The following is a 15,621-nucleotide window of genomic DNA, read 5'->3' on the forward strand; positions in this document are numbered from 1 at the left end:
GAAGTTTTGTTCTTCAGGCCTGTGGCACGCAGTGATAGTCGACACAAACCACTTCCCGTTTCTAGCTCTCTTTTGGGTGAGAAGTTGCAGAGAGGGAGGGAGGGAAGGAGGGGGAGAGAGAGGGAGAGAAAGAGGGAGAGAGAAACAGGGAGGGAGGAAGGCAGGGAGGCAGGAGGAGAGGTGATCAATGAGGCCTTAAGTCAGGACCCAGGACCTGAGGCCATCCTCCAATTTCAAATGTTAAGTGATTTCATTCTATTACTGAGCACAGAGCCCTCAGTTTTCCTTCCTGTAAAAGCCAAATAACAGTGAACTCAATGATGCTAAATGATAGTATTTAACATTTGAGCTTAGCAGAATGGAACTAGCGTTCATTACAGAGCATGCTTTCTCAGGGTGCTGTGATCCTGGGTTATAGTTATGATTAGAAGAGAGATATCAAGAGAGCCATGATCCAAGGAGCACCACGTACCAACACGTAGAGGCCCAGAGTCTGGGCTCAATGAACACAACCTTCCGTACCTGCCACCTCCTGGCCTGGACCTCGTTCGTGATTGCCAACCCTAGATCAAGAGCCACCCCTCTTGTGCCTTGATCAGCTTCCCTACCTAAGGTCGCAGAGAACATTCCAACACACTGACCACCCTTCCTGACCTTCCCCCCACACCTGTCCAGGTCCTCTCCAGCAACAGGTGATCCCGTTTCTGTGCTCACTCACAGAACCACAACCACCAGGGAGGGCCCTCCTGGCTCTCAACCCATGCCATCCAAGGTAATGGGGCCTCTGATGGGAGAAGTACTGGGTTTTCCAGAACAGTTGTTTTAAGTCTTTTCCATTCTCCTTATGTCTTCCGTTCCACCAGCCTTCTCAGGAGTGAGCTGTCTACTGAGAAGACAAGGGCATCTGTATTGTCTACTTCCCTCCATCAGACTGAAATTTGCTTGTCGTTACTTCCTTCTAACTGTTCTGCTGGATTAAATGGGGCCTCCTTTTATCCTTTCCCATGGTTCTTCAGCCACTCTTTTTATCTCCTCAAAGACCCTGATTCCTGTCTTCTTGGTGCTTTGAGTAGACAAAGCTTCACCTTATTATTTGCATAAAAAAATAAATAAAAAGGCCAGACCATTAGAAAGGGCCATCTCTACTCACAGACCCGTATGTAAACCTGCACGATCTCAACCTCCACCCTTCTGAAATGCTCTCAACGTCCTCCCAACCACAAAAGTCAGTGGCTTTCCGTGGCCCACATCCTTCCTGACTCTACTGTGGCACCTCAGACTCAATGGGATCAAAGCTGAATTTAATACTCTTCTCCCTGTCATCCCCTCCACTACTGACTGCTCTCCTACCCCTTGCAGGGAAGGCAAAGGATGACATCCTGCTCATCCCCGCCTCAACTTAGTTACCACCATCATGTCTGTGTTGCTCAGGACACCCCTTTCTCCACGGTCACAGCCACAGACACCAGCATCTCTGCTCAGGCCCCATGTGGTTCAGCCAATACACCACACTGGTCTCCCTCCCAGAGCCTCCACCGTCTAGCCAATACAATTCTAATATTTTAGCCTGAGAACAAAGGTCTTCTTAGAACTGGCTCTAGCCTCTATTTCCAGATGCCATGACCTTCCCCCTTCCATGTCGTTTCATGGATTTCACATTTCCTTCGAACTCTGGCAGGATTCGTAGTTCCCAGAACCTGCCATGCACTTTCTCACCTCTCTGCCTGCAATCAGGCCAGTCTGCCCACTTGTAAGGTTCAACACTGTCTTTCCTTATCAAAAATCCTATTTTTCTCTCTGAGACTCGGTAAAGATGCCACATCTTCCTGTCTCCACAGCTGCTAAATCTTCATTCTGTCCCTGAACTTCCAGAGTTCAGATATGCTCTTCTCTCTCTTATCCTTATCCCACGGTCTTCAATAGTGTTGTTACCCGTAGCACTGGCCTCATTGTCCCTATTAGATTTCAAGTTCTTGGGGACAATGATAATAATAGCAACTACAATAGTAACCATCACCACACAAGCTCCTATCACCTTCCAGGTCTGGGAAAAGCATATAACTTCATCTCTGTGACCCTATGAGGATGGTCTCCATCCTCAGATGAGATTAAGTAACAGGCCCAAGGCAGGCACCCAAGAAGTGGAAAAGCCAGAAATTGAATTTAGGCTTGTCTGACTTCAAAACCAATGCTCTTAACTACTAGGTCGTATTCCTCACCACCCATAGACTCGACCAATAACCATCCTCTCCATGAGTCCCAGTCGATGGGACAGTTCACTGAGCGGGGTTCCCCAGAGCTGCAGAATCTGCCCTTGTCAACACGTACATGAATAGGGAAAAGGCATGAACTTTTACAGGATGCTCTAAAAATACAGAACAAAGTTTTTTATGCCTCAAGACTTAACAGAACATCAACTGCAAAACTAGAGAAAAACCTAATTCACCTGGATTAGGTAATAACCTGATTTTGTCTTTTTCCTTGGAACCACTGATGTCAGTGAGGCCACTCCAAAAGCCCGACTTAGATCATTTAGACCGTGTTTAGCTGGAGCCTCCAAATTCTGCTTTCTAAGACTTTGCCATCAGCCCTGGGAAAACAGGATGACTGTATTCTGTGTAAATGTGGGGTCCTACTGCACGTGTGCACGGGAAAAGACCACACGGCACACTCAGGTAGAGGGTAAAGACAAGCTGTGGCTGTTGCTCTCTCTATACAAGTGGCTAAGGGCTATAATCCTCTGAAGGGAATGTCATTATACAGCTCAAATCCCATCACAACAAATACCGTTACAACAGAGATATCTGTATAACAAAAATCCTTTCAAGCTTTGGCTGACAGCCCACGTACTTCCAAGCAATATTTGATGTGAGATTTGGAGTTCACAGTAATGGGAATTGACCTATATTTCCAAAGGTAAGATTTGAATGATTTCATCTGTAACTTCTATCCCATGATACCATGAGTTGGAATGATGTACAATCTAAACCCATGAGCATCAAAACCAAACACAAAGGCAGGTAGCAAAGCAACCTTGCTCGTGAAGGACAGAACTCCTCCTTCTTTTCGTTTGGGGAGCCCTTGGGTAAAGGAGAAAGCCTCTGACCCCCACCCTGAAGTGGAGCAGAACAAAGGTGGTTTGTGGCCTCATCGCACTGAGGTGAGCACATGTTGGCAGAGCGCATGAAGGCAGAAGGAATGTGTTCAAATTCCCACTGTGCTATTTACTAGCTGGGTCCCCTGGGCTGTTTCTTAACTTATGCACAGCCTCCATTTCCTTCCTCATCTGCAAAATGGGACAACCAGCACCCACTTTCAGGGTTTCGGCAAGAACTAAAGGAACGGACCCCTACAAGTGGGCCTGGTGCATGGCATGTGTGCTCCAAGAAGTTCATTCCCCTGTTGGGCCTCCTCATCCCTCCAAGACTCTGGGCTTATGCAAACTATTTTGATGAAGTTACTTGTAAGGCCTAGTGAATGAGGCTAACCCAATGCAGAGTCTCGAACACAGTGTGGTAAAGACAGTGCTCCGAGGAACACTGGGGAAAAGAGAAAATGGTAGAACCAGACTGTGCACAGCCTCTCAGATAAGGCAAAGTATGTGTAAAATAAAATACAAGCCATCGGGCCAAAAAATAAATGAGTTTTGAGCCACTATGTCAGAGGACATCCTGAATGAACTGAGATCAGGACGCATGTTTTCCTAGGCTGGGGTGAACTATGGCTGCTGCCCCCAAACACCAGTTTACTGCCCCTGGCCTAGTTCTCCGTGGGTGTCATCCTAGACAGCGGGATGGCCTTTATTACATGACTCTTTAGCTCCGGTTGAGCTCATGGTAGTGTCTTTCCTCGGAGAAAGACATCCTATACCACAGAAATTAAGTATTAAAACAAATTCTAGTCTTCTCCATTGGAGACACGTGTAGGTGAATGATTTAGGGACACCATCAACACACATCTCAACGTCGCCCCCAATTTGTGACATTTTAAGTCCTACTGAATTTTAGATAGGTGATTTTTTTTTTTTTTCAAATTACAGGACAATCAATTTTTTGGTGACAAAATTCTAACCAGCTATTTTGAAAACACTCTCGGTGTTACACATTTTGAGACAGAGAATGGGAGTCCTCACCTTTATAAAGTGAGCCCTGGCTTAAAAATTTCCAAAGGTCCCCCCACTAAGTACTATCAGACCGCAGCAACTCTAGAGGGCACGAGGTAGCCCACCATTTCTCAGAGTCACGGAGCATCGGTCTCAACGATGCTTTACTCCTCTCCCCTCACCTTGACAGTAAGAAAGAGGCTCAGAGAAAAGTATGTGCTGATGCTCATGTGTTCAACTACCGTATATGTGCAAACTAAACAATGAGTTTGCAGGACCCCTCGTGAGAGGCAACAGAGAAATAAAATATTTGGGGCGACCCAAATGCCAAGGTGCAGAGAAAAAGAAAGTGTGAGATCCACTGAAAGACAGGAGAGCCCCCCACATCTCCCCACCCCCAGGGCGACAGCCCAAGAAATCAAGAACAGAGAAAGAACAAAAATACTCAAGCAAGGTTGAAACAGCGACAAAGACCAAATGGTAGGCAGCCGAGAGGATATTTTAAATTTAGTTCGCACAAAGGCTGGTTCCAACACACAGAAGCTTCCACCCGGTAAAGAGGTTTCCGGTCTCTATTTTAATAACTGAAACCCCCTCTCCCCATCACCCTTGCCTTAAAATGGAGGCAGCAAAAACCACCAGATTGTACACTTGAATCTCCCCACTGCTAAGGGCGTAAACCACAAGCATTTCTGAAGGTGCGCTAACTACCTCGGGCCACTAGGGTGCTTGCTGCTTCCCGCCCGAAGAGGCACATTTCACTTAACGATCCCCATCGAAACCCCCAAGAATTAACGTCCCTCTTCAAAGTGTCCCCTTTATTCCTTACCCCGGGGGTATCACACCACGCGTTGGGGAGGCATCTCAGGGCCCCCCCAGGCCCTCGCGGGCTACGGAAGAGTGAGATGCCGTCGTAATCGCACAGCGATGATGGGGAGGCAGGGGTAGGAAGAGTTGGCTTCCGAACTGCCAGGCTGAGCAGCTGGGGTGCTCGGAGAGGCACCCACTGCACCTGCGGGGCGCCGAGTTAGTGACCTGGGGGCGCAGCCTCCGCTGCTCCCCCCTCCCCACTGCGTCCCAGCAGGCGCCGTCCACCTGTCCATCCACCTGTCCGCGGGCGGGCGGGCGAGTGCGCGGGGAGGAGCCGGGCAGCTGGGCTGCTCAGGGCTGGGCTCCCCGGGCAGTCCTCCCTCCTGCGAGCGCGGGGCATCCTCCCCTACACCCCCCTGCTGGCGCCCTGACCCGACCCGGCCGCGCGTCCCCTCCACTGCCTCGGAGCATCCATCCCCGCCGCTGCCGCCGAGCATCCATCCCCACCGCCGCCGAGCATCCCTCGGCCCGCGGTCCCTACCTTTACTCTGGGGAGGGTTCTGACTCCGGTCCCGGAGGACGTTGATCTGATAGACGGCTCCGTAAGGCTCAAAAAGTTCTTTCAGCTCCTTTTCCGACCAGGACCGGGGGATCTGTCCGACAAACATCTTAATGGCATCTGGGTCTGGTTGGTCTGAGTGATCCAAAGCGCCGTTCATCTTGTTGGCTGTGCCGTTACTGTCAAAAAGGGAACCGGGAGCCAGAGTTAGGGCTGCACGGTGGAGGGACAGGAAGGAAAAAAAAGGAGGGTGGGGGTGGGGGCGGGGAGGCGGAAGGAGGAGGAAGAGGAGCACGGGGCAAAGTGCCTAATGAGTCGGAGAAATTTGATGAACTAAAACAAAGCGCAGGCACCATGAGGTTGCTCGGCGGCAGCGGCGGCTGCGGGCTCTCACTGCAGGCTGCGGTTCAGCATCGCCGCCCGAGCCCAGGGCAGCGCCCCGCCGGCTGTCACCCGGGGCGTGGACATCTTGAAGCCCCGCTCGGGAGGCAGCTGCAAGTTAAGTGCAGGTCTCGCTCTGCAAGGCGGCCACCAACGCATCCGCAGCGTTATCAGCCCCACACTGGCTCTCGTGTGCAAAGCAGGGCAGGGCTGGATTTCTGCTGGGTTCTCCCCTGCTGCCACTGCTGCCGCCACCCCCCCCACCCCACCCCACCCTACCCTACACCCCCACCCACCCCACCCACCCCCGCCTTTTGGAGGTTTTTTGGAAGAGAGGAGAGAGGTGGTAATAATAAAGTCACATGAAAAGAAAATGAAACACTTGGCAGTCCGTCAGATGACTAATGCAAGATGCTGGTGATGAATTTGCAGAGTGCGCGAGGCATCCATGTGTGCATCAAATTAGTACGTTGTTGCTGCTCAGAATGGAAAGTGCTCCAGCAATGCGGCTCGGCGCAGCCGATTGGCTGCCCACGCTGGAGAAAAGGGCTGGGGCGGGGAGGGGGCTCCCGTTTAAAAAGCGCATTGTTTATGGGATCCAGGCACAAAGGGTTTAATTCAGGGAGGCAAAGGCGATCTCAGAAATGCCTGCTTTGTGCCGGGGGGGAAAAAAAATGCAGCCCCAGAAAGTTGAGTTCCCACTAAAGGACACTGAATATTTCAAATCTTTCACACTCCATAAATTGCTCTCTGTATATCTGACTTCCAGATGTTGTACTTGAGTTCTAAACAATCACACGTTTGGGAGAGAAAAGAGGAAAGTCTGTCTTTTCTTCTCCTAGCTTCAGTAAATATTTGGGGCTGATACAGAGAGCAAGACCATAAGCTTTTACATATCAATCTTCTTTAATGTTGTTTCCCAAAAACCCTCACATTTGGAAGAGAGAACGCTCTCGTTTACAATTCTGCAATTCTTGTCAACATCATGCACTATGATGGTGAAGGCTTTTTTTTTTTTTAAATTTGGATCCCTCTTATTTGAGCTGCAGTCAACAGTAAAGCAGAATCCCCTACCTCTTCATCTCCCCTCCTACACCCAAACCCACTCGTTAAGGCCCCCAAACCCACCCACTCTGCCAAGCCACAAGGCTGAATGCCCTGAGCAGCGTTCATTTGCAGTATGGTGCTTTGGGTTTAGCATCTCGTCCAGTGACAATAAAATGCACCTAAGCAAGTGCAAACCCGACACAGGACTTGCAGAGCCTACTCCCGTGACCATCGGCTCAGGAGGCAGAAAGGTCAAACAGGAGGCCACGTGCACTAAAACTTCTCTGCAAATGGCAGGTGTTATGTCACGGCAGCCTGGGGATAATAATTAGAAGATGCTCAAGGATCTTAAGGAGGGCTCCTTATTATGTGAAAGCAAACCATCAAGGACCACCAGAGCACCTGCAGTCTGCTGTGGACCTAGGGTCATCCTGAGCCCCAGATTAAAAAAAAAAAAAAAAGACCCTGCCTGATGGCTAAAAGACAAACGAAATGCCTGTGGGAAGGAGAAATCCTGAATTCGCTTTAATCCCGAGAGGAAAATGATGGCAAATACTCTTCACTAGGTCCCTGCTCCAATTTCCACTTTTTTCTTATTTCCCCCTATTTTACCACTTAATATTTTTTTTATCCTTGAGATAAACAATCAGACTGTCTAACTTGAAGCACTTCCCAGAGCTTTCTCTAATCAACCTTATTGTTATAAAAAAATGTTCTGCTGAATAAAATATTGAGTGCAAGATCTACTTTCAACAATTTAGGTGCCATGTAATCCTTGTTTATATCAGAGGTTGATCGTTTATCGTGTTCCTGTGCACCTGTACTTTACACGTCCCCCTCCGAGGAGTGGGTGAGCACTGGAACCCCTTGGAGCGGACTCCGGGGGTGGGGCTGCGGGCCAAACAGAAGCAGGGCTCACAGCTCCCTGAGAGCAGAGAGTGTGGCAAGATGTATTTCTGGGGCAGGAAGGACTGTGGTTACTGCTGCTGACAATCAGCTAGGACGAAACGAGGAAGGCATTGCCACAGGTCTCAGCTAACAGGGAACGGAAGTTCCAAAAATGGGGTGTTGCATCTTGTCTGTGCAGAGCCCAGTTAATACAATGGAGGAGTCAGGGACGGGACACTAGTCCTAATGTCTGAGCTCAGAATACAGCAAGCATCCCATCATTGTCTGCCCACCCCTCCCGGGGGTGGGGGGAGGGCTTTTTCGTTTCCTCAAAAAGTACTCATGGAGGCACCCAAAGGAAGGGAAGCTGACAAGAGGGTTTGTGCCTCTAGCCTGTGCTCTTTATGTTGGGAAGTGCATATTCATAACCCTTCCCCATCAGCCATCCTGCAGGGATGCCTGCAGACCTCCGATCATCCTGAGGCGGTGGGCTGTCACGGCTGGGGGCATGGGCTCTCAATTCCGGCATCACCACTTCCCAACTGTGCCACTCTGAGCCTTAAACTCTTCATCTGGTAAGTGGGAGCAACAGTTGCCATGTCACAGTCAGGTGCTTGTTCCAGAGCACAGCCCAGAATAAGTGTCTAAGGAGTGTTAGCTTTTTCCGCTGTTAAATCTCTCCTTTGCACTTGTGATGCCCTCGACATGAGTGACCATTACAAATCTTCCTTTCAATCCAAAATTTTTCATAGTGGAGACTCACAGTTCATATCCTAAATAATCATGCCTATCTTTCAGCGAGGGCTTACATGCCAGATACCGGGTGTGGTGCTTTTACACTCATTATTTCTAATCCTTGTAACAACCCTATGAGAAAGTATTATTTTCCAGATGCAAACATCTAAGAATTAAGCTCCTCTCTTAAGATCACTGGCTTCCACATTGTAGAAGTAGAATCCAAACCCTAGGCCCAATGGGCTTCAAAGCACAAAATATTCCTAATCCGTCACGTGGTCGAACAAAACACTGTGTCGGGCCTCCCTTGGGCTGAGAGTGAGCAAGTGTATCTAAGAAAAGATAGGTGAAGAGCAAATCCTACTGGGTCCCTAGAATCACACTGCCGAAGGAAAGGAGCACTAAAACACACACACATGTGCATGCTCGCACACGCACGCGCCCTTCTACTATCTACAGAAAGGAGAGGGCCAAGGGCTGAACTTGAAACTCCATTAAGACTATGTTAAAACGCACATTTTTCTCCCTAATCACACAACAGCATCTCCATCTCCACAGATCCCCTTCCTCCCTCTCCCCACAGGGTGACATCAATGAGCACCTCTCATCCACATCTACGCATCATTTCCCATCTACTTGCCATTCTGCAAACAACTGTTCCAAAGATTATCATCAAATGCTAAGGGCATGACAATCCCTTACGTAAATCCAACAATGTCTGGTTGACACAAACTCCCACAGCAGCACATCTCAATCAAAAGCTGCTGTGCAGGACAGGTGGCCCTAACCCCACCGACCGACCCCACAGGGCTGAATCCCACGCCTAGATCCTAACGGTACCGCGGCACACTGGTTAACTTCGCTCTAATGCTGGCAAGCCCCTCCTCCTTTGGCCTCCCAGCTTTCTTCCTGGCTGATGCCTGTTTTTAGCAGAGACTTACTGACTTCTTTTGTCCTCATGAGGCTGTACGCGCTGACACTTCTAAGGAAGCCAGAAATTATGTGTCCAACAGTTAAACCTTCGGGGGTACTTGCCAGAGGCCACAGAGAGCCAATGTGCTCTTCACAGAGGGGTAATTATGGGAACAGATAACCTGAATCTCAGTAAGATCATCTATTTACTAGAATCTGACCTCAGGCTTAGAAAATTAGACTAGCTCACTTTTCTGTATTCCCTAGCCACCTTTAGCACCCAGTGCAGTGCAGGAATTAGATTCAAATTCAGATATTTATTGAGAGCCTACACTTTGCCAGAAAATGTTGCCAGCTACTTGACATACAATAATGCAAGAGCCCCACAAAGTTGACACTATCGTCCCCGTGTTGGAAACGACGCCACTGCGAATCTTGGAGGTGAAGTGACGTTTCCAACATCAGACCCCTAAGAAGAGGCGTCTGCGGAGTCTGGACCCATTAAGATGTAAAGGCCAATTGTCAGGGCTTAGAATCCCATACACTGGGTTTCTCAAGGGTGAGGTTTCCAGGAGACTCAGTGGCCACTTGCAGGCACCCGACAAAAGCACATACGTCTCTGCTGGCACCTCACCTACAAACTACAAGATGCTGAGCGCCAATTCTGCTTTTGCTCTTGGCGGGGAGCCAAATGTAAGGCTCCTCTAGGACAGATGCCATATGGAATCGGACCACAAGTTAGAAAGCACCAAGCCAGCGGGCAATGGTGGTATCAGCCTCAGAGCCAAGACGAAAATATAATGATGTTTGGGGAAAAAAAAATGAGTGCACTTACTTTTTGCTTTTAGCACAGGCACTGACCTACTTCCCTACTCTATTTTTGTGTAAAGAAAACTAGATCAACAGAGGATATGCAAAATCTTCTGCGCTTCCTCTAAGCAGTCAAATATTACAAAAATTGCAATAATTGATTCAACATATTATTGTTATTAATTCCATGACAATAAGCTTTTCTAAGGCCCAGTGAATTGCAGGTTTCTCTTTTGGGGAGTGATGAGGAAAGAACTGAGAGTTCTCTTCTGTCATACTGTTGCTTGGAAAACAACTTTCTGCATTCCATGTCCATTCATCTAGAGGAAAAGAAGAATAACAAACTACAAAATGGGTATAAGAAATATGTGGCCATAAGTAACTGTACTAATGTTTAAAAAAAAAAAAAGACATAAAATGCCCCTTCAGAAGATATGCCAAAACAACACAAAAGGATGGCTTGTCTTAGAAAAATTTTGTATAAAGATAGCTAATCTCCCTGATGGTTTATCAACAATTGTACTGTTCCTATCCCTTTCATCCACCTTATCTTTGTTTTCTAGAATATCTTGTATCCGTGTTGCCCAACCCTGGCCAGTAATAGAAATTTTCTGTAACTGCATAACCCAACACTGTAGCCAATAGTTACAAGTGGCTACTAAACACTTGAAACAGGCTTAGTGCAACTGAAAAACAATTTTTAATTTTAACTTGAATTAAAATCCTCTAGCTGCAAATATACTTTTTAAAAAACAAAACTAGTGGGAGTTGAGATTCACTAGAATATTATTTCATCAGGGGTTTTTGGGAAAACAAGAATAATGACACCAATGCTGGAGGCACTTGACAGCAAGTCTGTGAGATAAAGGGCTGGATGGCCTGGGTTCTCATCTTGGCTCAGCAATAAATTAGCCGTGGGGTCACAGGTAAACCAGGAAACCACTCTGTACCTCGATTTCCTTGCAGAACAGAAAGATACAACAGTTCTCATCTGACTCTTCGTTTCCGTAAGCCTGCGTCTCTGCTTTGGGTCCAGATGATGATGTATGGAGAAGATAATTTAGGTAATATGACCAGCTGCCTGCAGCCTGGGGGTGATTCCCTGTCTGTGCCTGATGCAGTCCCCTGGGGCTCACAGGTGACTAAGGCAGAGGCTAGGGAGCTGACAAGGTGTCACCTACACCGAGCAGCGCAGCCTGCAGGCTCAGACCGAGCTGCTGGATGGCTGATGACTCGGTGCTGCTACCAGAGCATCATCTCTCTCAATTTGTGCCAATTCTTCCTAATATCCCAAATGCAGTCCCATCATTTCAGTCAGAGGACAGGACACTCTTTCAAAGGGCCTGGGAATCATTTTTTATTTTTTTTTAAATATCACTCGTACTTAAGTAATAGCACATGGAGAAACAGGCTTTGTTTGGTGATCGCAGGAAATTGTCCAAGACTGAGCCGCATCGGGCAAAGGCAGAGGGAAGCTGGCGATGAGCCTGGTACCTTACGGCGGGCATGGGCAACACCGGGAAGGCCAGGAAGCTCAGTAGTGTTACAATCTCCTACATTGTCCAGGTTGCTGTTGCTTATTATTTTAAAACAGAATTCGCTCCTCCACCGACTGGCAATGGGGCACCCAGGGTCCAGCACCAGCTACTTCCTGCCCTGCTCCATGGACAACCCGGCAGAGACGTGGACAGAAGTCACGAGCCTCTACTTCTAAACCTTCCGTGGCCTCTCACTTGGGAGAAAAGAATCACTTGTCATCTAATCTCAAGCTCTGGGAATTGCACATCATTTGGAAAATGTACTGTTTCGGGGTCATCACGAGGGAAATGTCCATCTTCTGTGGCTGCCTTTCCAGAGAGCACCTTTGCCACTGGACTGACATGGCTACGTCTTAATTGCAGTGGGATGATTCTGAGCTGCTGAATGGTCTTGGGAAATGTGAAAAAAACTCTCTGGAGGTCTGCTGTCTCGCCAACAAGATGACAAAACCACTGGCATTTCCTCTATTTACCTGGAAGGTACTGTTACCGCTGGTCACCAAAGCTTTGGGAGCCCAGGCCACACCGGTTCCCAAATCCCCGAGGTGAGACATCTGGAGGTCAGCTGGTGAACTCACAGAAGATTAACTGGAACAAATCATACCCTAAGTCACCGAAGGAGACAAAGCCTTTCTCCAAATGGCCCAATTGCAAATAAATTTGTGCTCCCCTGAAGCCAAGTTCAAGCTTCCTATAAGTACACAAACATAGAATAGGTTCATCTCTGTGCTTTGACAAAGTGGGGGAAAAAAACCAGATAATTTATTAGGAATGCACGGGACGTTATCGATTTCATTCACAGATGACTAGGAAAGAGCACACTTGTGATGGGCATCCTGCTGGATCGCCGGAGTTGGTGTTGGATTGTATTTGGAGGGAGGTCTAAAAGCTCCACGTTTGTTTACCAGGGCGAAATGTAACCCTGACTCGTAGGAAGTGACTCCCGCAGAAAAGGCCACACAACACACGCATGTGGACTCACCAAGGGAAAGGGAAACCTTATTACCGTATCTCTACTTGACTGCTAGTAAAAAGCAGATAGCTGGAAAACCCCCACAAAGAAGCAAATGTGGAGGCATCCAGTGGGGTACCTGGAGTCTGAACATGTAATAGCCCTCGCTGGGAAAGCAGTGAGGCGTCGGCTGCGGATGGCCCCTGCCCAGGGAACTCATTTCGCTCAGTGATTTATCAGAAATAGTTCAGTGGACTTCAGAGCAGAGCAGAAGGCATTTGCATAGGGAGAGGGTTTTTCAGATGAACTTTTAGAAATGGCAACAGGGAAATAATAGTCACAGGTAAGATTTATATCGGGCTTCACATTTGCAAAGTCCTCCAGGAGCTCACATTGATTAATCCTCACCCCCCAAAGGCTGAGGTCAGTACCACTGCCCCCACTTTGTGGATGGGAAGATGGATCGGGGCGAGGGGGGTTTGGGCACACGGCCCTTCCAGGTCCCCTCTCTGTCCCATCTACCTGCCCACAGCCCGGTGCTGCAGAATTCACCTGTCTTCTTGGGCAAGTAACTGTAAATGGTCCTCCTGGACGACCGGGGAGATGCTGCTTTGGTCCCATCAAGGAAGCGAAATGTGAATCAGTATGAAACGGAGATAAGAGTGGGGGGCTCTCCCCATACTGAAGGCGGATCTTCACCTAAAAGGTCTCCTGTATTCACCTGCTGGCAGCAAATGGTGCAAATAAGAGACACCCACCTTGAGGGGAGCAAACAGCACTGACACTCTGTCCCGTGCCCCATTCCTAGGTCCCAGCCACCGTGCTGCTGGAGGCGTGTGACTCCTGCTTCCACCTCTGGCTACACTGTTTGGCAGGGAGTTATTTATGCAAGACGAAGCCATCGGGGCGGCTGAGGACAGTCCCCACTCCCCAAAGACACACTGCTGGTGAAAGCGGATGCCTCTCCTTTGCTGGTTTCTGTTAAACCCCCTTGAAGCTTATTCTTGTGCAGAACCTCTCATTTTTCCTTGCCTTCCGATTACCCAGTTATGGGAGACTTGCTTTATGTCAGGTACGGTGCTAGATTTGAAGGGAGGGTTGCAAAATAGGTCACTGATGCCCCGAAGCCACTCGCAGCCAAGGAAAAGAGGATGCACAACGTGAAACCAAAACACAAAGCGATGAGGCCCAGAATAGAGTGATGCACAAGGGGCCGCAGGAAGCCGGCAGCAAGGGGCTGACTTGGCCACAGGGACCCACACGCAACATCCCACACACGCTTCATCCGGGTGGTCAAAGCTTTACATGGGATATGAGAAAATCAGAGGCAAAGGAGGAGGAGGAGCTGTACCGTTGCAGTGGGTTTCAAAGAAAAAAGCTCACCCTGGGGGGCTAAGACTTGATAGAGAGCAGCCCCAGCGCCCCTCCCGCCCACAAACTTGTACTTGACATGGGGGACCGTTCCTGCTGGAGCGACCAGAGAGGGGCTGGCTGTCACTGCACTGCCCCCTGCCTCAGGCTGGGAGGCACAGCCCTGTCTGCCCATCTATACTCGCAATGCCCTAAAGTGGGGGATTACTGGTATCCACAGAAGCCCTTTTTTTAAAAAAGATTTTTAAAAATTTATTTATTCATGAGAGACACAGAGAGAAAGAGAGGCCAAGACACAGGCAGAGGGAGAAGCAGGCCCCATGCAGGGAGCCTGACGCAGGACTTGATCCCAGGTCTCCAGGATCACACCCTGGGCCGAAGGCAGTGCTAAACCACTGAGCCACCAGGGCAGCCCCCCTTTTTATTTTTTTTAATTTTAATTTATTTACTTTTTTACTCTAAGAATTTTGTTTTATTAGAGTCATGAGCTGGACTGATAGGAAGGGGTAGGTGTATGGGCAACCACTGCCCGGATTAGCATTGGATGCCCATTCTGTACTCGGGCCTGCAGCACTCAGCACCAAGCCCGCTCTCATCGTTCACTACCCCATGTGGGGCAATCCCTTCCCTCCTGGTCCCATCGACCCTCCAAATCTGCTCTCCGCCACCTGCAGCCAACAGAAGGCTCTGGCCCCACCTCGAACTCCACACACTGGACAGTAATCCCTTCCTGTCTTCCTTTCCTCTGGTTTGGTCTCACGTGTGGCTTCTCTGTTTTTCTTACGGGCTCCAACTGCCTCCTCCCCTGCCCCAAATCTGAGACCAGGAGCAGCGGCTTATGCAAAGGAATGCATCATGCAGATTTCCTGCCAGCGCAGCCCTCTCCCCTTCTCTGACAGCTGAACCCACGGAGACAGTAATTCACTGAGCCCCCAATCAGGTGCATGGTGAGATTGTGAAATTCTCAATGACAGGGATGTCTTGCTCAATCATTAATTCCATAGATATTTATAAAATGACCCCCACGATCCAGGCATTCTTCAAGGTGCTGGAGAGACAGTAAAGAATAAAATGAGGTAAAATCACCTTTATGGAACTTATTTCTATGGTGGGGCAGTGGGGGGGGGGGAGCATAATATGGCCAAATGGCCAAAGAAATGAGCTTCCCAGAGATTAGACAGAGGTCAGTCATCTCAATGGAGAAAAATGAAGCCCGGGATGGAGACGTGGAGCGTTGGGTGGGTGGAGGGGTGCGATTCTAAATAAGATGGGGAGAGAAGGCCTCATACGAAAGGTGAGCACGGTGCCTGGGGAGTCTCACTGTGTCCCTAACACATATTTTCTGAATAAAGAGATTTAATATAGCAAGAAGGCTCTAAAGTTGTAAAATTTAAGTCACATGTTATGCAATTATAAAGAAGCATGATTATAAAGAACCGTGTTATCCCATCTGGCACTGTTCTATTGAATCTGAGGGTCGATACACCTATTACCAATGAGTTACTGAGTCATGCCT

The 15,621-nt window shown here is 48.7% G+C and overlaps 1 protein-coding gene across 8 annotated transcripts in view; it reads right to left on the reverse strand.

The window, feature by feature from the left end:
* Positions 1–15,621, reverse strand: part of CELF2 (CUGBP Elav-like family member 2) — a 518,459-nt gene that overhangs the window by 156,476 nt on the left and 346,362 nt on the right. For 7 of the 8 annotated variants that reach the window (XM_041765402.1, XM_041765403.1, XM_041765408.1 and 4 more), the window contains one exon: positions 5,454–5,650. In XM_041765402.1, coding sequence (XP_041621336.1) covers positions 5,454–5,650 — 197 coding nt within the window. Of the gene's footprint in view, positions 1–5,453; positions 5,651–5,824; positions 6,095–15,621 lie in introns of those variants that run through there. The other variant, XM_041765409.1, reaches the window with a different exon arrangement.

This window comes from Vulpes lagopus, chromosome 8 (assembly GCF_018345385.1).
Source record: "Vulpes lagopus strain Blue_001 chromosome 8, ASM1834538v1, whole genome shotgun sequence".
NCBI classification, from domain to species: Eukaryota; Metazoa; Chordata; class Mammalia; order Carnivora; family Canidae; genus Vulpes; species Vulpes lagopus.